Raw genomic sequence first — 22,317 nt, forward strand, 5'->3', positions numbered from 1 at the left:
GCCGAAGTAGGACGCTTAACTGACTGAGCCACCCAGGCACCCCAAGTATGTATATTAAACTTTGAGAAGGAAAAGGTAGAGGGCTATAGGAGGTTTGACCTGAAATTCCCCCCTCTGTAAGTGAAGTACCTTGCTCACCCAGTTTCAAATTAATATTACCAAGCTCACTTTCCTTTATCTAAGAGCGTTGATAAATTGTTATTAAAAAAGTCATATTGTAGTTCATAAACTTTAATGTGTAGACATAGATAAAGCCATATTTTGTTATCTCCAATGGATGTGATGAGAAACCATTGGCTTCATCTACTTTGTACTGTTTGAAATGTTTTATAACAAGCATGCCTGAAACTAAATAAATCAACAAATACATTTGCATTGAAACAACAAATTATATTCCATTGTGCAAATTTTGACCAACATAAAAAAAATTAAAACTTGAAAATTTTGACATCACACAGAGGTGACACCCTATATCACAAAGATTCTTATGCAACTTTGAAAAACCAAACTTATTAAAAACAATTTTAAAATATATGCTAGATAATATTTAATATTTTTAGGAAGAAAGTAGATTACAACCCCCACCACTCCCCTAACACACACACATACTACACATGCACACAAATGTTGGTTCAAAATAACTGTTCTACCTTTAGTGGATGAAGAGACATAGGAACAGCGAGCAATTTTCTACTGTGTGTTCAAGTATAACATCAAGATATTACCAAGAGACATTATTATAATTAGCCATAAACATGTTGTTTGCTAAGTATAATGATTCTAATGGATTCCTTCTACATGATTTACTTCTTTGCTATTGCTGAAAGAGATGGTCCAAAGAAGAGCCATTTTAGTTAAATTTGATTAATAGCCCTTGCTTCTTTGCAAAACCAGAATTATAAGTGCATAGATGGATTCAACAATAAAAATAAACAAAGACAGCATGGTTTCTACAAGAGATTCTTAACTGAATTATTTAAGCAAGAAGGTCTATGGAAGAAAACAGGCAAAATGAAAGTCCTTGAGTGTATACTGTCTTATAGAGAATAAATAAATCATTCCTTAAGAAATTAATGCAGAGTGTTTTGTAGAACTAATGGAAAAAAAGCATTAAAGAAATCTTGGGAACTGAACTATATGCACAGACTTATGTAATAATTTGTTACAACTAATTTTTAAGAAAGATAAATAAACAGAAGTATTTTGTATTATCTTTCTGTTAACTAGCACTCAAAATCATGTTTGAACTACTTCATGATTCCCTAGCAGTACAAGTGCATTCATAGGATAGAATTCCTATTGACTTGGTTCAACTGTACAAATTTGGCTTATGTAGAGGTTCTCTATAGACAGACATTACTCACCCAGATTAAGTAAAAGGCATATATACATCATCTTCTCTGTGTTCAGACATTCACAATTGAAAAGAAAAAAAAACCTGTGTCCAAAACTCTAAAAATTTAGTCTATAGGTTGCCGGGATTAATTCTGAATGATAATTCAAGCTGAATGAATTGTTTTGTCTTGAAAATTCATTTTGAAATGAATTAGAGAAATATGGGAAAAGAAAAAAATAGTTTACCTATTAACTTCCTTCTATATTTCAGGTACTCTATTAAATCATTCATCATCTCACATAATACTGACAAAACTTTGGGTTAGCTACTATTTTTATCTCCATTTTACAAATCAGAAAAATAGAATGCTGGAAGATTACATTAGTAAACTGAGTTCATATGTTTCAATACGGTAGAACAAGTGAATTAAAATGAAAAAAAAATGCTATGAATACAAATGTCTTTCACATATAAACATGCCCAGTTAAATTATACGCATATGCTAAATTCTGAGCATTTCGGCATCCTTTATCCGCCTGAATTTTCCTATAAAAATGCTTTTTTTCCCTGAAAGCATACAAAAGATTCTGCTTCCAAGAATATTTATTAACTTTAACTTTTCTCAGTGATCACAGTGATTGATTTCTTTGTGATATTTTCATTATCTAGAAAGAAGTGGTGGGCAAAAATGTCATGTGCCGCGAAAAGGTAAATAAACAGAAGGAGGCCACCAGTAGACAAAACTACTGATCATTGGTTATTACTCTAAGACCATTTTCAGAATGATGATGATGCAGAGTTTGAGTGGCATAAATTTGGTAGAAGACAGTAGCAAATACAAAACATTTTTCAAGAAGCCTAGCAGTGATGAGAAGCAGGGAGATAGTAATTCAGAGAAGAATCATGAATTAGTTTCTTTTTTAAATTAGATATAAAGACTTTATCATTAAAGAAAAAAATCGATCATGCAAAAAGAGGTTTTGCAAACTCCAAAATGAACCATACATAATTAAAGGAGTATGATAGAGGTAGAGCAATCAAGGGATAAAGAGCATAGGTACAGATTTTAGTCTTGGCAAAGAGGAAGGATATTGTTATTGAGTCTGGAATTTTAAAAAAAAGTAAAAATGGGAACAAATATCAGAACACTGTCTCTTGGAGATTAATCTTCAGAAAATATTGTAGATGGGACAAATTTTAATATACAAAGAACTCTCAAAACTTACTACAAAAGCAAACAATGTAATTTAAAATGAACAAATTTAAAATTTGAACATATACTTCACCAAAGAGGATACGAGGATGGCTAATAACTACATGAAAAAAAAATGTTCAATATCATTAGCGATTAGGGAGATACATATTTTAACCCTGAAGAGATGCCACCACATACCTATCAGAATTGCTAAAAATATTCTGATAATACTAAGTGCTATTGAGGATGCAGAGAACTAAAACTTTCAGATATAGCTAGTAGGAATGCAAAAATAGTACAGCCATCTTGGAAAACACTTTGGCAGGTTTTGTTTTTAAGTTAAATATTCACTTACCATGTGACCTACTAGTCCCACTACTGGGTATTTAACTTAGAGAAATAAAAACTTATATGCATACAAAAACCTCTACACAAAATGTTACAGCCGTTCTGTTTATAACCACTTAGACTGGAAACGACTCAAATGTCCTTTAGCACATAAACAGATAAATAAACTACAGTAAATCCACACAAAGGAATTATTATTCAGCAATAAAAAGGCTATAACTATTGATATACGCAACACCTTGGATAAATTTCAAGACATTACGCCGAGTAAAAGAAAACAGTGTCAAATAATTACATATCCTATGATTCCATTCACATGACATTCTCAAAAAGCTGTAGATCAGTTCTTAGGGCTTAGGAATGGGGGAGGGTATGTCTACAAACGGGTGGTAGAACCGTTGTGTATCCTGATCATGGTAGCAGTCACACAAATGTGTGTTAAAAATCATAACATAGTACACAAACAAGTAATTTTACTGAACAGTTTAAAAAATATGTTTCACAGCAAACAAAGTAAATGAAGCAAATAAAACAAAGTAAGAGCTAAATTGCTCTGTATAACAAAATAATTGACATTATGGAATTGTCTTCTGGATGCATAAGTAAAACACTGGAAGACTTGGAAAGGGGATGGGAGAAGGAAGGACTTGCAAAAAACACCCCAGTATTTGGGGTAGGCCAGTGAAAATTCCCTGATACAAGCATAGCCAACAAAAAATATCAGATTGGATGTTTTTCTTCTTTTCTTGGTGATATTTCCCTCTGTTACTTCCAGATTTTTAATAAAAATTCGGTGTTGCATGAAAGTTTCAAGTTAGACCGACTTTGGTGAGTACAGGAGAAATGGTTTCTGCCCATTTATGGCAGCAGCTGGAGCCACATGCACAGAGAAGAACAGCTGAAGGAAATGAGATGGTGAAAGAGAAGCAAGAATCTGAAGTAGTAGGGAAGGCATAGAAAGCAAACAGCCTTCCTCTTAAGGAGTCTTCCACAACACTGTGATGTATATTGCATCTCCCATGAAATGAGATTTATGTGTAGTCAAGGAAGAGATGAGGGAGCTTTGGGACACTCGGGTTACACAAATATAACTAAAAAATAGAATACCGAGGCACTCTCTGAATTGTGCCAATGATAATCACCATTTGGGAACTTTGCAAACAGAATTTCCATAACTTGTTACTTGATATCCAAACTCCTTTATATAGAAGACATTTTTCCATGAATTCAAATACATGTTATTGGGATTGCATATTATTAAATCAGACTCTAGCAATCATATTATTAACTTTTCCACAGTTCTGTAACTCTCACTCTCAACATTTATTGTAATGTTTTTAACTCTCGATAAACATCCACTTGAACATCTGATAAGATATTGAAGATAGTGCTGTTCCATGTGACATCATGAGGTGACCATCTATCTATCATCCCTGCGTGGCTTATGACTTCCCAGACACCAAGGTTTCTCCAAACCAGTAACAACCATAATGTACCATGAGCTTTTATGCCTTTCTCACACTGTGCATTGTACTATCTCAGTCAAAGCACATTAAAGAAAAAGAGGGTGTCATTTGTAGGTAGTCAAAAGACACCTGAGAGGTCTACTGGGTTCTGAAAAATTCTGTGACACGTAAGTATCACAACCCTTTGGCTTTACTGCAGATCTGTTTCAAACAGACAGTAATATGCAGCACTCTGCTCTTATTATTATCCTGGCAAGAATGGAATTTTTACAAAACTTAATGACTCTTACCTCACTTTTATTCACTTATTTTTAAATTAGAATTGACCCTTGAATAATACAGGGGTTAGGGACAACAGAACTCCCCCAACATGCCTTCAAAACTCTGTTACAACTTTTGACTCTCCAAAAAACTTAGCTACTAATAGCCTTGTTGACCAGAAGTCTTAGTAACAAGTCAATTAACATATTTTTGTATCTGTAATATATGCTGTAGTGTTGCAATAAAGTCGGCTAGAGAAAAGAAAATGTCATTAAGAAATCATAAGGAAGAGGGGCGCATGGGTGGCTAAGTCAGTTAAGTGTAGGACTCTTGATTTCAGCTCAGGTCATGATCTTGCGGTCATGAGTTCGAGCCCCACGTCAGGTTACATGCTGATGACTGCGGAGCCTGCTTGGGATTCTCTCTCTCCTTCTCTCCCTGCCCCTCCCCACAAATCTCTCTCTCGAAATAAAAAATTAATTAAAAAAAAAAATTGTAAGGAAGAGAAAATACACTTACAATACTCCACTGTATTTATCAAAAAATATCTCCATGTAAGTGGACTCATGCAGTTCAAACCCTTGTTTTTCAAGGGTTAACTGTACATATTTTCTTCTACCCCTCACCCCCTACTGTTATATCGCTCTGGTAGGGCTGACATAACAAAATACCACCTACTGGATGACTTAAAACAACAGAAATTAATTTTCTCACAGTTCTGCAGGTCAGAAGTCCAAGATCAAGTGTCATCAGGGTTGGTTTCTGGTGAGGATTCTCTTCCTGGCTTGCAGATGGCGTCTTCTCTTTGTTCTTGTGGGAAAGGGCCGTGAGTTCTAGTGTCTCCTCCTCTTTTTATAAGGATGCCAGCCCTAGGAGACAAGGACTCCACCTTTATGACCTCATGTAACCTCAATTACCTCCCTAAGGGCCTTGTGTCCAAACACAGTCACATCGGGGACACAGGGCTTCAACATATAAGCCGGACACGAAGGTGTTCTGTCCATAACACTTGCGTTTGTTGAATCCTTTTTTTTTTTTTTTTTTAAGAGACTGCTTATTTTTCATCACCCTTATTTGCATTTTCTGCTCTGTGGAGAAACAGTTCAAGACCACCAGTGGTTGCTCTTACCCATTCAGTAGGCTGAATAGTGGGAGCTGAAGACCAGTCTTCGCTCCAGTCTTCCTCGGGGAACTGCTGAATAGCACAGAGGACACCTGTGCTCCTCTACACCAGCCGGCAACCTCAGATTACGTTAGCAGAGAACACAGGACCTGGAGCAGCCCATTCGCCCTGAAACTCCTCCTTGGTCACAGCCTTCTCAACAGAGGCTTGCTCTCTCTTTTTTTTTTTTTCAATTCGTCAGTATCTCTGCAGAAGTAGAGCCCAGGCGTGACCTCCCGCGGCTGCTCACAGAAGATGGTGGCGCGCAGGCGCAGAACTTCCCCGGGCCGGCGTCCAGCACGTCACATTCGCTCGGTGAACCCACCCTCTGTTGCCGCGTGAGATGACAGTGTCCACAAAACACAGAGGAGGGTGTGTTATACAGAGCAGTTGTAGGCAGGTGCATGTGAGACGCCGCTGTGAAAGGCTGGTGGTCAGCCCTGGACTCAGTAACCACGGGAGATCTCCGCTCTCGGAAGGCTGCCTGGATCTGGTTAGTGAAAGCTCCGGAAGTGAAGCAGCCAGCAGGAAGAGTGGCTCCGGGGCAAAAGAAAACTTCAGCACAGCTCTCAGGCCAGTATTCCTGGAGCGTGTTACACACCAACACCGGCTGGGTGTTCAACTAACCATGGCAGGAGCTGCTAGCACCAGCTTCTCCCAGGTTCTCTTCAGATTTATGATATAAATGCCGCCACTTTCCCTTTGGTAGAAGTACTGTTCCATTTGGATGTCAAGGTTGGTGCCACGCAGGTGGGATCCTGCTATAAGAAATTTGAGGACATGGGCGCCTGGGTGGCTCAGTAGGTTAAGCGTCCGACTTCGGCTCAGGTCATGATCTCACGGTCCGTGAGTTTGAGCCCCACATTGAGCTCTGTGCTGACAGCTCAGAGCCTGGATGGAGTCTGCTTTGAATTCTATGTCTCCCTCTGTCTCTGTTCCTCCCCCACTCACGTTCTCTCAAAAATAAATGAACATTTAAAAAAAAACTTTAAAAATAAAAAATAAAAATAAAAGTGGTAGGGGAAAAAAAGCATATTTTAGTGATGTAATTTGAGGTTTTGGGCAGCACAACAAACACTGAGATAACCTGTTAGAGAAAGAGTAAATATGTAAAATATAAGCAAAAAAAAAAAAAAAAAAAAAAAGGAAGAAGATGAAGAAGAAAGAAAGAAAGAAAAAATAAGAAAGGAAAGAAACACAATGTATGGGTTAACTAATTACTTGAAAACACTGTAACAGCTCATTGGGCAATTTTGTAATCAGATGGGCCCAAGGGATGAATATGATCAAGTTTATAACAGTTCATTTTCTTTGAATGCAGCTGTATACAATGCCCCAGGAGATTCTAGAAGCAATGAAACTACAGAGACTCTTTTGATTAATAACATATTCAATCCCTGAAATCCATGAACAGAAACGCATATTGTTATGCCTTCAAGGGTACCCATAGATGCTATGGAGCCCCTTCTGGAGAGAGAGTGAAGTGGCTGGAAACCTCCTGTGAATGGTCACCTTAATTGTGTTGCCTTCTTAAAGATGATCTTTTAAAAGTTTTTTTTTTTTTCATTTTTTCTTTGTCTCTAAGTTCATAGGGTTAAACTATGCTGTGATTGCCATAATTATTATTTCTCCCCCAGTGATTTTATAGCCAACAAGGGAACATTAGCACCCACTGATTCCTTGTGGAAAATAATCTATTTAAAGATACTTGCTTCAGTTGAATCTTTTTTTAAATGCTTCACTCCATTATTTTATTATGTAGAAATCTGCACCAAGGCAGAATTGGAGCTTCCAAAGAATTCACTTGTCTCTGTATTTATTCCTCCCTGGAAGTCATAAGGCTCTGTTGATAGCAGCCCAGATGGGTGGTAGGGAAGCAATTATGATTAAAAACATAATGGGAATTCAGAGAGCTGCAGGATGTCTGCAAATATCAAGGATTCTTGTTAAGGGCCTAATCCCACACTCGTTATAGGACTTCTTTCTTAGGGTGTCTATCTCTCAGTAATTATGGAATTATCAAATACATATATTTAGCCAACATTTTGTGTAATATGCATAGACTGATTCAGCTGTTTGAACAGTATTTGATATATTTTGGTTAGACACAAAAACATCTGATATTATCTAAGAATCTCCTTTCTTTCAATTGAAGGAAAGTTACTTTAAAAGAATGCAGTAAACAAATAAATTCAGTAATAGGATTTTGCTCAGCAATGTCTGGCATATATAGTGAATGCAAATTTCCTTCTCTTTTATCATTTCTCCCTAAGGCCAAATGTATGTCATTTAGGGAAGGGGAGAAAAACTTACTATAACTACAATATAAGTAATTTTAAAAAATTAAACTGATCTCTGTTCCTTTGAATATTTTTGAAAGGAAGGGAATAAATAATATCTAAAATAAAGTAAAATTTAGATTTTAAAACATAATACGTACCTCAGAGAATATGGTTCTTTGGGGCCTAAGTGGTCCCGTTTTATAGTGTTTTCATTATGTGAAAACTTGATGATGATTGTATCTCATTGATGTCAGGTGATGTAGGTGGTCAAATCAACTCTTGTTCTAAGCTAGAGAATCTTTGGGAGAATAACAGCTTAAGGACAAAATGGAGTTGGGGTCAATGGTGGCTCACAAACTAATATGTTATTATCAAATAAATATTTGTGCAGAGAACATTCAAGGATATACAAGGAAATATAAAAGGACAAAGGAAGTAACATGGTAATAGTCAAGAGGAGAATTTTGACTTCCATATATATTGTAGCTGCTAATAGCTTTTCAAGACTACAGGCACCTCAATGCCACGACTCTAATTTAGATCAATGTTGGGTTATTAGCAAAGCATGGAACGCCTACAAAGAATTAGTTATTGTAGGTGAGGTATTAAATCACATGTAAGTTCTGTCTTAGGAAAAATTCAGTGTGCACACAAACAAGAACAAGTATGTTTGGTGAATGTTTAAAATATCAAAGTGGGGTTAAAAAGTTCTATCAGAATTCAGGGGCACCTGGGTGGCTCAGGCAGTTGAGCAACCAACTTGATTTCAGCTCAGGATCCCAGGATCATGAGATCAAGCCACATTGGACTGCATGCTGAGCTTGAAGACTGCTTGGGATTCTCTGTCTTCCCCTCTGCCTCTGCTCCCCTCCACTCCTGCATGTGCACGCTCTGTCTCACTCTCTCTCTCTCTCTCTCAAATAAATAATTTTTAAAAATTTGTAAAAAGTTCTATCAGACTTCCGAAGAAGAATATACTATATAGCTAGAGATACTGAAGGATTAAATAATAAAGTATCACGTTAGCAATGCAAAACTGAGTCTTAACAGAGTGAAGAAAATAAGGAAGAGCTTTCCAATAAGCAACAGCAGTATAAATAAGGGAAATTGCCAAAGGATTGGGATGATTCCACAGAACAAGGAACTGTTGGACAGAAGGCTGGAAGGAAGGTGGGAGCCAGGGCATATACAATACATGGGATTTCTTTTCCTTTCCTTTTCACATTTCCTTCCTTCCTTCCTTCCTTCCTTCCTTCCTTCCTTCCTTCCTTCCTTCCCTCCCAGTTTGGAGTTGTTCCAGTTACAATAGCTATATAGCACATGAATCTAAACTTTAGTTACAGCTTAAAAGAACCATTTCATTATTCTTAGGGATTTTGTAGCTCAGGAATTCAGACAGAGAACAGAGGAAGTGGCTTGTTCCTGCTCTACCATATCTGGAGCCTCATTTGAGAGGTTTTGAAGGCTAGGATGATTTCATAAGTGGGGGCCGGCATCATCTGGAGGCTTGTTCATTTACTTGTCTGGTGCCTGGACAAGACATTCTGAAGAACAGGACTGTGACTGAGTGTCCATGTGTGGCATCTCCATGTGGCTTGGCTTCCTTACAGTATGCTGGCTCTTGGATTGTTGGACTTTTTACAGGATGTATCAGGGCTCCAGAAGAGTTCCAGCAAACAAGTTGGAAGCTGTATGCCCTTTTATGATCCAGCCTCATAAATCATATGATGTCATTTTTACTCTATTGGTTGAAGCTTTTCCATACCTTTCAAGATTCAAAAGGAGGAGACATACAGTTCATTTTTTAATAACAGGGTTATCAATAAATTTAGGGATACTTCTTTTGTTTTATTTTTGGGGGGAACATTTTCAAATGTTCATATGTATGAATGATTATTCATATGAATGAATGAATTGAATAAGTGATCTGTAGATAAAATATATTTCTAAGAAATATACACTGATAACTGATCTCAAGATAAAGTCATGTTAGAATATAGAAGAGAATTAAAATATAGAATCTTCTGAGACTCTCTCTAAAAAAAAGGCATTATATTAAGTGCCCGTTCTCCGCTCATGCTCTCTGCCCCTCCCCCGCTCATGCTCTGTCTCTCTCTCTGTCAAAAATAAATAAACATTAATTTTTTTTTTTTTTTAAATAAGAACGGTTCCCAGATCACCTTATCAGGGCATTTCCAAATACTGTTTAGAAAGCCTCTACAAAACAATCTTTCTTTTTTTTTTCTTTTGACACACAAAATTTAAACTTAGGCCAGTTCTTCCAAGCCACTTTAAAATGTGTGATGAATATTCAGAATTCCTTCTTCCTCAATGTAGTGACTCTTACCTTTTTGTCTTCTTGGATCTCTTTAAGAATGTAATGAAAGCTAAGGACACTTTTCATAGAAAAAAAAAAGCACATACACATGAAACGGAAGGTGATCTCACTGTGGTCCCTGGCTCCTTGGTCCCCTGAAGTCCTTCCATGCACCCCAGATTGAGAACTTTATAGTAATCCAAACATAGTTGTTTGCAACATAAGACTCAAATTTTAACTTGAAATTCACGAATTCCAAGTGGTTATGGAGCTTGATAAATCATTCTTTACCATTGCTAATATCATGAAGGGAAAACTTCAAACCGATTTGATTTCATAGGCCATGTGTAAATATTGATTTCAGCCCTGCCACATAGCCTCTCTGCTCACTGAGTGAAGAGACTATTCGGCCCACATTTCAAGGTGAGACTTGTCTACCCCAGTGATAAATACTGAAAACAAGACACATGGGATCCAGCTGTCTCAAACCAAATCCTAGGCTGCTCCTATATGCATCCAAAAGATTAGTTAAATAAGATTGGTAGTTCTGCATGTGGTGATGGTTCCCTTATTTCCACAGACTTGAAACTAGAACTTATCTGAAGTTTCCAAATCTATGTTGAAAGGAAGAGGATTCTGAAAGCCCCTGACTTTTTAAGGTAAATATTTAAGTCTATATATAGTTTCGATAGTGATAGCTTATTTTCTGTAAATGTAAAATGTATTAAAAAGCCTATACTCTAATAAAGCAAAAATGGAATGTTTTATTTTTTTTCTGTTTAGGCAATGCATTGGCCCTACTCTCAAATTTTTTATTTTTTTAACATATTTATGAACTATCTTTTTAGAGACGGTTCATGTTCAGATTGACTATGACACACTATTCACTATTAAATATAATGCTTACTTCTTTGTTACATTTTTAGAAATTATTCCTGTATTACAGACATCATTACCTGTTACACCCTAAATGTGCTTTCTTAAAATGTCTAAAAATTCATTAAAAATATAAGACAATGTTTTAAAGATGTTATTGTGTCATGTGATTTAAGTAGTTTTCAATAATGAATATTATTTGTCTTCAAAAGTGTATTACTTTTGAAGTGTATAACATTAACATGTTATATTTCAAAACATGTTAAAAATGGAGAGGTAAGCTCAACTTTCTGTGAGATTTTTAAAGTTTTGATTCCTGGTATATAAAAATAAAACATAAGTATTTCTATCACAGGGAAATTATTAAGAATCTCTTCTAGGATTGACATCTAATTGAAAAAAAAAAGTTCCATTGAAAAGTCAAATAAGTTCCATGTAAACACAAAAGAGTTACAGATATCACATAGGCTTAATATTTATGGCCCCTCAAGTTAGTCTGAGGGTGTGTGTTCAAAAACATTGCTTTATATAACATAGACAAATAATTCACTGTTTCTTTTTGATAAACTTCAGTCTGAAGTCTCTAGCCTAAGAAATTTATAATTGAAATTATTACATTGCACCAGAGTTAGGTACATGTACAACTGAATTCCAAAATGAACATTTTTTAATGTTCATCTTTTACTTCAAAAGGAAAGCCTCAAAAATTATTTGATACATGAAATTTCCTTCTGTTTAAATGAAGATCATTGGTCTGTCAAAATATATTCTCTTTAGACACTAAACCTTTGCTGTAAAAAAAAAAAAATAGCAGTACGCATTTATTGAAAGCATACCACATGGTTGCTATTAGCTAAGTGCATTACATGTATAATCTCTTTTAATCCTCAAAATAACACTGTCCGGGGAGTGAGGTGGTCATTTTATAGATGAAGTGAGGCTTGCAGAAGCTATGTACTTCACACCACTGGCAGAAGGAGATTTGAAGCTGACTCATCCTGACTCCAAATTCTGAGCTCTTCATGCCCATCACAGACATCATGGTCTTTAATGTCTTTCCTGGTCCCACAGCTTGTGAAGTATTGAACAAAATATAAAAAACATGGCTATCTTACTACATAAAGGCATACCATTGCAGTTACAAGCTGTGAAGCAAGATTTTGCTTGGATTTAAAATTACTTACACTCTCTGTTCTCCAATTTCCACATCTGTAAGATTAGCATAATCATAATGCTAATTTCATAGATTTATTATGGGAATGAAGTAAAATCTATTCAACAGTGTATGGAAATTACTAAAAGGGAGCACTGGCAGATAATAAATATTCATAATATGTTAACAGTTAATATGATAACTACTATTATCAAATTCTCTTTGCTTCACGTATGTCATGATGCCCTACAAAGAATGGAAAGTTTTGTCAGACAGAAATCAGATTTTATGTTTTTTTCATCTCTTCTGTAATGGCAAATGATTCTTGATACATAAAACTAAATATTTAGGTTGTCTTCCATCACCCTCCAAGCCAACTAATTTGAAACAAGGGGGGTGGGCATGAACATTTAGTATTGAAAAATATTTCATTCTATGAAAACCCGGCCAAGGTCTAACATATTAACAAAAAGAAAGAAAAGAAGGGAAAAAAACTAGAGAAAAGAAATAAAGCCTTGGAAGCTAGATATTTACATCACCTCTATGAGTGAAAATAATAATGCCTCCTTCACAGATTCACTGCCAACACCTTTTCCTTTATCCTGGGCGTACCAAGCTGTTTACCATATGGGTGTTATTTAGCCATTTCAATTGCCCAAGACTGAACTGAATGGCACCCCCACACACACAAATGTCCACACATTTTGTAACTTGGAATATTGAATAATGGTTATTACTATTTCAGATGAAAGACAAATGCTTTACTTTTTCATTTAAATTCTAACATTTGCCAAAACACTTCTTAAGGTTCTCTCTTAAACAACTCATGATCACTGGTTTTCATTTTATCCGATACTTTTTTAGTTTTCAAGAAACTTAATATTTTCATCCATGTTTTTTTTTTTATTCTCTTAATGAATGGCTTGGTTTTTAAGTTAATAGTTCTGCTTGCATTGTTACTTGCACTATTGCAAAATATTGCTATAAATGACTAGCAGAGTGGTCTAAAGTATATTTCCTGAGGAATAACTTTTAAGTTGTTTTAATAATATATGATTACATTACTTATCTATACCTTCCTCTAGAAAAGAGCAACTATCTTAATATGGGCCCTCAGTATTTACTAAATAGAATTCTAAACTTCCAATAAGCTAAAAATAGTGGAGTGTAGAAAGGTAACAGGAATAAGGTAGTGGAAAAAATGTGGTTATTTCAAATGTACTAACTCCACCTTGAGAGGAGTCAGAATGGAACACTTTCTTAAAAACAAAAACCATTGATTCTTGAGATAGGACCACATAAAGCATATAACTCATATTCACTCTCAGTACCCAAAATTGTCGTTTTATATGTGTTGTACTTACCCATACTTTGTGTGACTATGCGGAGAGCACTCTGAACAAAAAGCAATGCCGATCCCTGCTTGATTTAGATTAAATCACTTCACCTTTTTGACTTTTAGTTGCATTCTGTAAAATAAGAGAAATGAACTAATGATCTCTGAGTTCCTTCAAAGCTTCAGGTTTCTACCCTCCTACTTTTTTTTCTAACTTTCTATTTCTAATAGTCGGTAACTCACCATATTTTTGGTCATCTACTGGAAAGCTTAAATTTGGAGAAGGTTCTGGACTCCCTGTATCATTTGTCCATTGGGTCAGTTTCTGCCACTGACCCAAGAAACACCAGAGACTTTTACATATCAGCAGGCTTGGTAGTATGTCATTCTCCACCTATTCTCTCTTCTAAGCTAAATACAAATAAATAAAAATGTAACATCTATCTCAATGACAGCACATGAATTGCAGTCAGTGAAATACTGAATTTTAGATGTTAAAGGTTTTGATTCCAACATTCATCAAGGCTATGTTTTGACCCAGAAAAAAAAAAAAAAGACTATTCATTTATTCAACCGTCTCATTTCTTCAAATACATATTACATGAAGTCTTAAGAATAATTACTCTGGGGCGCCTGGGTGGCTCAGTCGGGTAAGCGGCCGACTTCGGCTCAGGTCATGATCTCACGGCCCGTGAGTTCGAGCCCCGCGTCAGGCTCTGTGCTGACCGCTCAGAGTCTGGAGCCTGTTTTGGATTCTGTGTCTCCCTCTCTCTCTGATCCTCCCCCATTCATGCTCTGTCTTTCTCTGTCTCAAAAATAAATAAACGTTAAAAAAAAATTAAAAAAAAAAAGAATAATTACTCAAAAACACAAAACTGACAAATTGTCCTCTTTATGTATTCTCTTTATATTTCTTAAATGGCTTTGGATAAAACTTCAGTTTCTAACATATCATAAGGAGGACTGATGACAAGACTCCATATCACTGCTTTTGCCATTCATTACCGTCCTAGGTTTCCATCAGGCACAGAATTGATTCTGGCTCCTAAACCAGCAACTGCAGTTTCTTACTTTCATTTGATGCTTCAAGCTGCTGCCTCTTCACTATGTTAATTTATACTGATTCATTGAGCAAGCTCTTTAGGAAGCCTTCTTTTGGCTTCCTTAATGCTGCAGGATGAGACTGGGGTCCCTTCTATGGCAAGTATCAAACCATTAAACTTATCACAGTGATTCGCAAACACCTCTTCTGGTAATTTATCTCCTCTAGATTCTGAGCTATAAGAGAGTAACATTCTGAGACTAAGAACTCTGTCTTACCCCTCATGCTTATACCCCTCATGCTTAGTACAATGCTTGACATATAGCAAACTGCTATTAAGGGTATTATGAACACATGAATCAGTAGTAGGCATATACAAAATAGGGAAAATTGCCAGTACATGATAGATATTTGATCAATCCGTGTAATAAATACCATTGATCTGTGCTGAATCTGTAATTAAGGCATTACAACAGTAAAAAAAAATAATAATAATAATAGGCACCTATTTGTATTGCCAGATAATTTGACACTTAACTTGAAGAAACATTGTGACACATGGCGGATGTTTATCATCATCATGTAGAATGTTCCAGTTTCAAAGAGCATCACAAGTGATGCAACTTGAAAGTGGGAGTAAAGCTGCACATCCTTGAAGCCCCCTCCTGGGTTCTGTTGTCGGAAGGGGGTGGAACATGAGGAGAACCTGTATAGATGGCTGTGCACACTTGCCAGGGTAGCTGTGTTCAGCCACTCTCCAGTCCTGCCAAAGTGGAGGTGGTACATGGAGCATGGTCTGCAAAACAGCAGATGAGGTTGTTTTGGTCCCCATGGAAACCGGATCTCCCATTGAGAAGTAAACATGTTTGATACTTTTGTAATCAGAACCCATCAAAAAGTGAAAAACAATCCATCTTTATTGTACTTGTATTGTCTTAAGAGAATAGACATTTTAAGATTCACTGAAGTATACAGACCTTATCAGGTGATGCCTACTTTAACCATTGACATAGGAGATTTAAAAAGCTCCTCACTTATTACCATGATTTAGCTCTCTATACAAGTCTGGAAAAGTATTTGTATTCTATCATTTTATTGGGAATTATATATGGTAAAATGACCAATATAGTCAAATGTGCATCTAAGTAAGTAATTGTTCATGCCAGATTTCCACCTACAGGCAAAGGCATCGCAGGATGACAAGATTTTTACAATAAAAATAATGCTAAATGTAATTTTAAAAAACAGAGTCCTTGTCATATCTATGTCCTGCCTCAATAGGAATTTTGTTATTTCTTACACATAGAAGTAATCCGATCCCACCTATACACACTAATTTTGAAAAAACTAAATGTTTGTGTCAATGATCATATATTTATGAATATGAGATATGAAACGAAAGCTTAGTTCATTAAACATTAGGATCTAAGTGACATTAAACATCTATGTATTCTAAATAATGGAACATTTTGCATAGCTTAGACAAAGAGTTAATATGATTTCCTCCCTCCCATTTTGATATGCACTTTTTAGGATTGGCCAGATAAAGCAAAATAATAATAATACAATTCCCATAAATATGAATCCACCCTTTCTATTATATTTACACATGAAAGCTATAAAATTACTGTGTCAAAACCTTCAACAGGTTTTTCTAATTCATCACACTTGCCAATCTTATATAAAATTGTAATTTTTACATCATTTACAGAGATTGGATCCATGTGTTTCTAATATCTCATAAACATTAAGAACCCTTGTTGCTGTCTATTTATTAGGTTTGGGTAAATTTTTAAAGAGATGAATTCCAGTAATCTGTGCTGTTGTCATGGCTGATGATGATATTATAGAAAATTTTATAATATTCTTGTTAGAAATGTCAATAGCCTTTTGTATCATGTTCCAATAAAACACAAAGTTTCAAATTTATTGCTAATATCTTAACAAACTTTAAAAAAAATGAGATTGAAAATGTAACCGTCTCGCAGATAAGCACTTTTCATGTGTACATGCTGTTCTGGAACAGTATTTCAACAGGGTCTATGAAACCTGAGACAAGGACAAAATCTCAGCTGCAGGGGTTTTTGACCTTGCTTAGTACTAGTATTAAAGGGGCCAGGGATAGGAATGATTTTTTTCCAGCCTATTTGCCTGAGTCTTTACAATTAGTTTCCTAATACATTACCCTGTTCTAGTACCTTACCACCAACGCAGGCTTCAGTCAATTACATGTTCCAAAACCCTTCTCTTACCTTACTCCCTGTCTTAGTCTATTCAGACTACTTTATAAAAAATTACCATAGGTTAAATGATTTGTAAGGAACAGATATTTATATCTCACAGTTCTGGAACCTGAGAAGTCCAAGCTTAGGGTGCCAGCAAGCAAATTCAGCATCTGATGAGAGCCCACTTTCTGGTTCCAGGACAGCTGTGAGTTCTCTGGGCTCTCTTTTATAAGGCAGTAATCTCACTCATGAGGATGCCACCCTCATGACCTAATCACCTCCCAAAGTTCCCACCTCCTAATACCATGACATTGTACATTAGGTTTCAACATATGAATTTTATGGTGAAGTAAGCATTTAGTCCAATCTGCTCTCTTACCTAACTTCTTTTTGCATCTTCAATGCATTTTAAGACCTTTTTTTTTTTTTTACTGGCAAAGGGCATAATGAAACTAATACACTAATTACACTGTCATAGGACACTAGTATAAGCCATCAATTCAATGACCTTTCCTGTTGAAGAATGTCGGCATACAATAGTGTCAAATAATAGTTTCTCAAACTGTACTGGATATTTATGATGAGGAATTTCCTCCTTCCTCAGAAGCCCATTTTATCTTTAGATAGGGTTGACTTTTAGAAGGGTCTTTCTTCTCACTTCAACTTGTTAGTTCAAGTTTATTAGTAGCACATCCTAACCAATTTAGCTAACCAGCCAGTCTCATTCATTCAGCGTTAGCTCTGTGAAAAAACACAAGATAAACCTGTTTCTTCTCTTATTTCCCCTTTATGTATTAGAACATCAAATAACTGCCTCTTTGTTTCACCTGTGATACATTGACTATCATATGGGTGTTTTCTACATTTGGAAAACAAAAGCAATTTCCAAACTGAGGTCAAAACTGAAAGTGTCTTCTCAACTGGCCCAAAACTCAATTGTTGTGAGTCTTAGGCCAATTCAGTTACACAGACTCCCTTATTTAAACAGTTTAAGGGGTTGCTGTTTAACCATTTTATAGTCAATATCCTATCACTTATTGGATTGGTGAATGTCCAGTGGGGAGAGAAAATATTCACCAGTTATTCTAACAGGGGTAACTTAATATAATAAATTGTTACTAGGCCTGAGGCTGATATAGGAATAAAGGCAAATATGGAACACAAAGTCATCATGGAAGTAGCAATTACTTGAAGGAACTACCATCTGCTGGCTAGAGAAACAGAAGAGAGGCCAGTCAATTCAACATAGAAGCTTTGATGAGGGCCTCTGATTCAGTGCCAGCTCTCAGCTCAAGAGAGAGACCTTGAGGGGCTGGAATTCAGACCTCAGAGGAGAGGGCACTAGCCCACTGGATTTTGATGTTTCTGGAGAGATGTAAAAGAGGCTGTTTCTAGAAGTATTGGAAAAACTGCAAAGTGGATTCAGCTGCGGCTACTGGAACGCGCTGCCACGGTAGGGTGAAGTAACGAAGATGGGAAGACACTGACAGCAACAGAAAGCCAATGGGAGCAAGGAGGAAACAGCCTGTTCGTTCTTTTTCTAGCCTTCCAACCTTCCTTCAGCATTCCACTCAAAGCGTTTAACAGGGAGCCAGCTGCCAAACCAGAAATGTGGTCTGCAGAGTCCTAGCCCAAGCATTACAAGGGTGAGCATTAAAACTGAGAGACAATAGCTTAGTAACTGGCACGCTTATTTTACTGTGTTTCCAATTATTTGTGTAGATAGCTGTCTCTTTGGCCTAAAATTTCCTCCTGTAAGGCAGGAAATATATTTGTATCCATTCCATTATCCTGCATAACATTTGATACACAGGTGCTGTTGAATGAATGCATGGTTAAGGTAGAATGGCCTTATATTTATCCATGTTAAATATGATTCTGGGGGTGCCTTGGTGGCTCAGTCGGTTAAGCATCCAAGTTCGGCTCAGGTCACGATCTCGCAGTTCGTGAGTTCGAGCCCCGTGTCAGGTGCTGTGCTGACAGCTCAGAGCCTGGAGCCTGCCTCAGATCCTGTGTCTCCCTCTCTCTCCGCCCCGCCCCTGTTCATGCTGTCTCCATCTCTCAAAAATAAATATGAAAACAAACAAACAAATTATTGTGTTAGGTACATCAATTGTTGTAGTTTGCAGAATTATATTTTTTTCCTTCTCAAGTAATATTGTGTCTGTTGGTTATCATTCCTAGCTTTGGGGCCATCTGTAGATTTGATATGCATTGCCTTTTATAATAAGTAATCAATGTGAAATATATTGTTAAACCATCTTTCTCTAGCTTTAGAGGGCATAAAGATCACCTAAAGAGCTAGTTAAACATAGATTCCTGGGCCCTGTCCCAGAGATTCTGATTGAACAGGCCATGAGTAGGACTTGAGAACGTGTGTTTCTAACTAGTTCAGAGGTATGAAGATACTTTCCACCCAAGGTCCACATTTTTGATTACAATTGTTTCAATAAAAGATCAGAACGTGGCAGTCTTTTAAAAAGCTTTACACTTTGTTTTGTTTAATGCTTATTTATTTTGAGAGAGAGAGAGAGAATGCACAGGGGAGGGGTAGAGAGAGAGAAGGAGAGAGAGAATCCCAAGCAGGCTCTGCAGTCTCAGCACGGAACCCCGTCACAGGGCTCAGTCCCACAAACCATAAGATCATGACCTGAGCCAAAACCAAGATTTGTATGCTTAAGCACCTGAGCCACCCCTAAAACTGGTGCCCCTAAAACTGCTTTACACTTTAATTCAGTAAAACATTTACTGGACACATTGTATGTATAAATCATCGTGTTGAGAATTACAAGAAACCCAGCAATAATTAAGGTATGTTTTCTCTTTTCAAGGAGTTTATAATTTAATAACTTAGTAGGACACCTAGGAAGATTAAATAAGGACTAAAATATTATAAATAAAGTATTTGGGGATACAGAAAAGAAAAAAAAAACAGAAATAGTGATTTTTTGTTGAAAAGACTTGTTGAAAATACTGCAGTTGACATTGGTGATGAGCACCAGGTGTTGTATGTAAGTGTTGAATCACTAAACTGTACACCTGAAACTAATATTACACTGTGTTACTGAAATTTAAATAAAAATTTTAGAAGATATTGCAGATGACTTTGGGAGGTTGATTATGAATCATGTTTCACTCATTTTTTTTTTTTTGTTCTTAATGGATGGATGATGTGATGAGAATGTGACAAGAATATTCCACTACAGATCAGCATTATCTGACTTCAAATATTTCTTTTGTACTCTATCCCCATCACTTAAGTCATTTTGGAGCCTAACCTTAACCCAAAACCCTCTATTATATTTTTTATGACAGTATTTTTTTAAAAAAATCAAAATAGGACAAGACAAGTTGGAATAAGCTTCAGAAAGGGGAGCAAAGGAGAAAAGTGAAGGAGATAAAGATTTATCTCTTCATGACTCCAGATGCCAGATGTTATCACAAGAGCACTAGACATTTCCCTCCCTCTGTGTCTGTAGATAATGGCCTCATGGCCACAGACTGTTAAATGTAACCAGGTCTTATGTTCAGAAAGAGGGTCTACTGAAATGATGAGAATCAAGTAGGTTAAACCATTCCTCTGTAGTCAAGTACTGGGGGTAGGGGGGGGTTGGGGTTTGCAGATACAGCTTAGATTCAACGCCATTGGCTCATATCTCTGGGTCCTATTTCCCTAGATTCAAATTTTGGATCCCTTAATTTTTAGTTGAGCTTTGGGTGAATGATTTAAATGCTCTATGTCTCAATTTCCTCACCTGTAAAATGGATATTAATGTGGTATCTTTTTCACAAGACTGTTTTAAGAACTCAAGGCATTGATTCAGGTAAAGCAGTAAAACGTATCTGGTGGATAATAAGCACTCAACACATTATAGTTGTTATATTATCCTATAGATGGATCAATAACATCATCTTATACAGAGCACAGTTGGTCTCTACCGAAAGATGTTATTTTAAGGCCAACATGTATTATTTGAAATGTATTATTTGTATATTTTTGAAAATAAATGAAAAATTATAATAAAAAATTATTATGGTGTATTATTAAACCATTATGTTTAACCCCCTTGTTTTCCTTCCTCTTATGGAGAAAGGAGAAAGAAATACCTTTAAGAATCATTTATGTGGAAAGATATTTGGATAAATAGTATGACAAGTTATGAAAGTTTATAAAAATTTAAAAAAGATAGGGGTGCCTGGGTGGCTCATTCAGTTAGGCATCCAAATTCAGCTCAGATCATGATCTTGTCGTTTATGGGTTCGAGCCCCACATCGGGCTCTGTGCTGACAGCTCAGAGCCTGGAGCCTGCCTCAGATTCTGTACCTCCCTCTCTCTCTGCACCCCCCTCCCCACTAACTCACTCTCTCTCTCTCTCAAAAGTAAATATTAGAAGAAAATTTAAAGAAAGATAAGTAATATAGTATGAGCACTGGTTTTATTTCAGTTTGAAATAATATGTAATATGCTAACCATTTGTACATTATAGGACAAGTATTCAAATTTTCATTACACACTTGTATCTTTAATCTTTTGTCCTTACTATTTGCTAAACTACTCATGAGCATTGAACAAGGACAATATAATAATTTATAATCCTTCCACCTGATAATTAATTGTGACAGAAAGAAACATGGTAATGATAGTGCCCACTACTGAGCAACACTGGATTTGGTCATTCTAAAGCATGGTGACAAATTATAATCGTCTGAATTCAATCCAGACCACTGTAGAGTCACTTAGACTCAACATTTTTCCTAAAAATGACTTTGCCTACTTAGTAACAATGTTGGCAAAAGTATCTCCTTGACTTCTTCACCAAAAAAGAATTATCTTCCAAATAATATCTGAGAACATACTGTTATAGACCGATGCTATATTCTCTCTCTCACTACATAATTTTGAAGGGTAACTTAAGATATTTAAAGTGTATGGGGGGCACCTGGGTGGCTCAGCTGGTTAAGTGTCCAGTGTCTGCTCGGGTCATGATCTCATGGTTCATGAGTTCAAGCCCCACATTGGGCTTTGTGTTGACACCTCAGAGCCTGGAGCCTACTTTGGATTCTGTGTCTCCCTCTTTCTTTGCCCTCCTCCACTTGCACTCTCTCTCTCTCTCTCTCTCTTTCTCTCTCTCTCTCAAAAATAAACATTAAAAATTTTTAAAAAATATATTTAAGTCTATGTGCGTATGTCTGCACATGCATATATATGTATTTCTCTGTCTTAATATACTGTTTCTTGTATATGTCCATATATGTGGAGACATTCTCTATTCTTTTCATTAGTGGTAACTAACTGCAAAACTGCAGAAGTGTATTCT

The 22,317-nt window shown here is 36.3% G+C and overlaps 1 protein-coding gene and 1 long non-coding RNA gene across 6 annotated transcripts in view; one reads left to right on the forward strand and one right to left on the reverse strand.

Moving 5' to 3' along the window:
* The window catches only part of VGLL3 (vestigial like family member 3), a 153,856-nt gene extending 148,007 nt beyond the window's left edge, over window positions 1-5,849 (reverse strand). Inside the window, exons 1-2 of the mRNA XM_078452908.2 lie at window positions 5,736-5,849; window positions 5,321-5,475 (exon numbers count right to left, since the gene is read on the reverse strand). Coding sequence (XP_078309034.1) covers window positions 5,321-5,356 — 36 coding nt within the window. The 5' untranslated portion in view covers window positions 5,357-5,475; window positions 5,736-5,849. The remainder of the gene's footprint in view (window positions 1-5,320; window positions 5,476-5,735) is intronic.
* A 33-nt stretch (window positions 5,850-5,882) lies between these two features.
* LOC144617404 (uncharacterized) overlaps window positions 5,883-22,317 on the forward strand; it is a 103,896-nt gene continuing 87,461 nt past the window's right edge. For 4 of the 5 annotated variants that reach the window (XR_013557863.2, XR_013557864.2, XR_013557867.2 and 1 more), the window contains exons 1-2: window positions 5,883-6,341; window positions 10,948-11,026. This is a non-coding gene — a long non-coding RNA (uncharacterized LOC144617404). Of the gene's footprint in view, window positions 6,504-10,947; window positions 11,027-22,317 lie in introns of all 5 variants that reach the window. The other variant, XR_013557866.2, reaches the window with a different exon arrangement.

Source organism: Panthera onca, chromosome C2, assembly GCF_046562875.1.
Source record: "Panthera onca isolate mPanOnc1 chromosome C2, mPanOnc1 haplotype 2, whole genome shotgun sequence".
In the NCBI taxonomy this organism is placed as follows: domain Eukaryota; kingdom Metazoa; phylum Chordata; class Mammalia; order Carnivora; family Felidae; genus Panthera; species Panthera onca.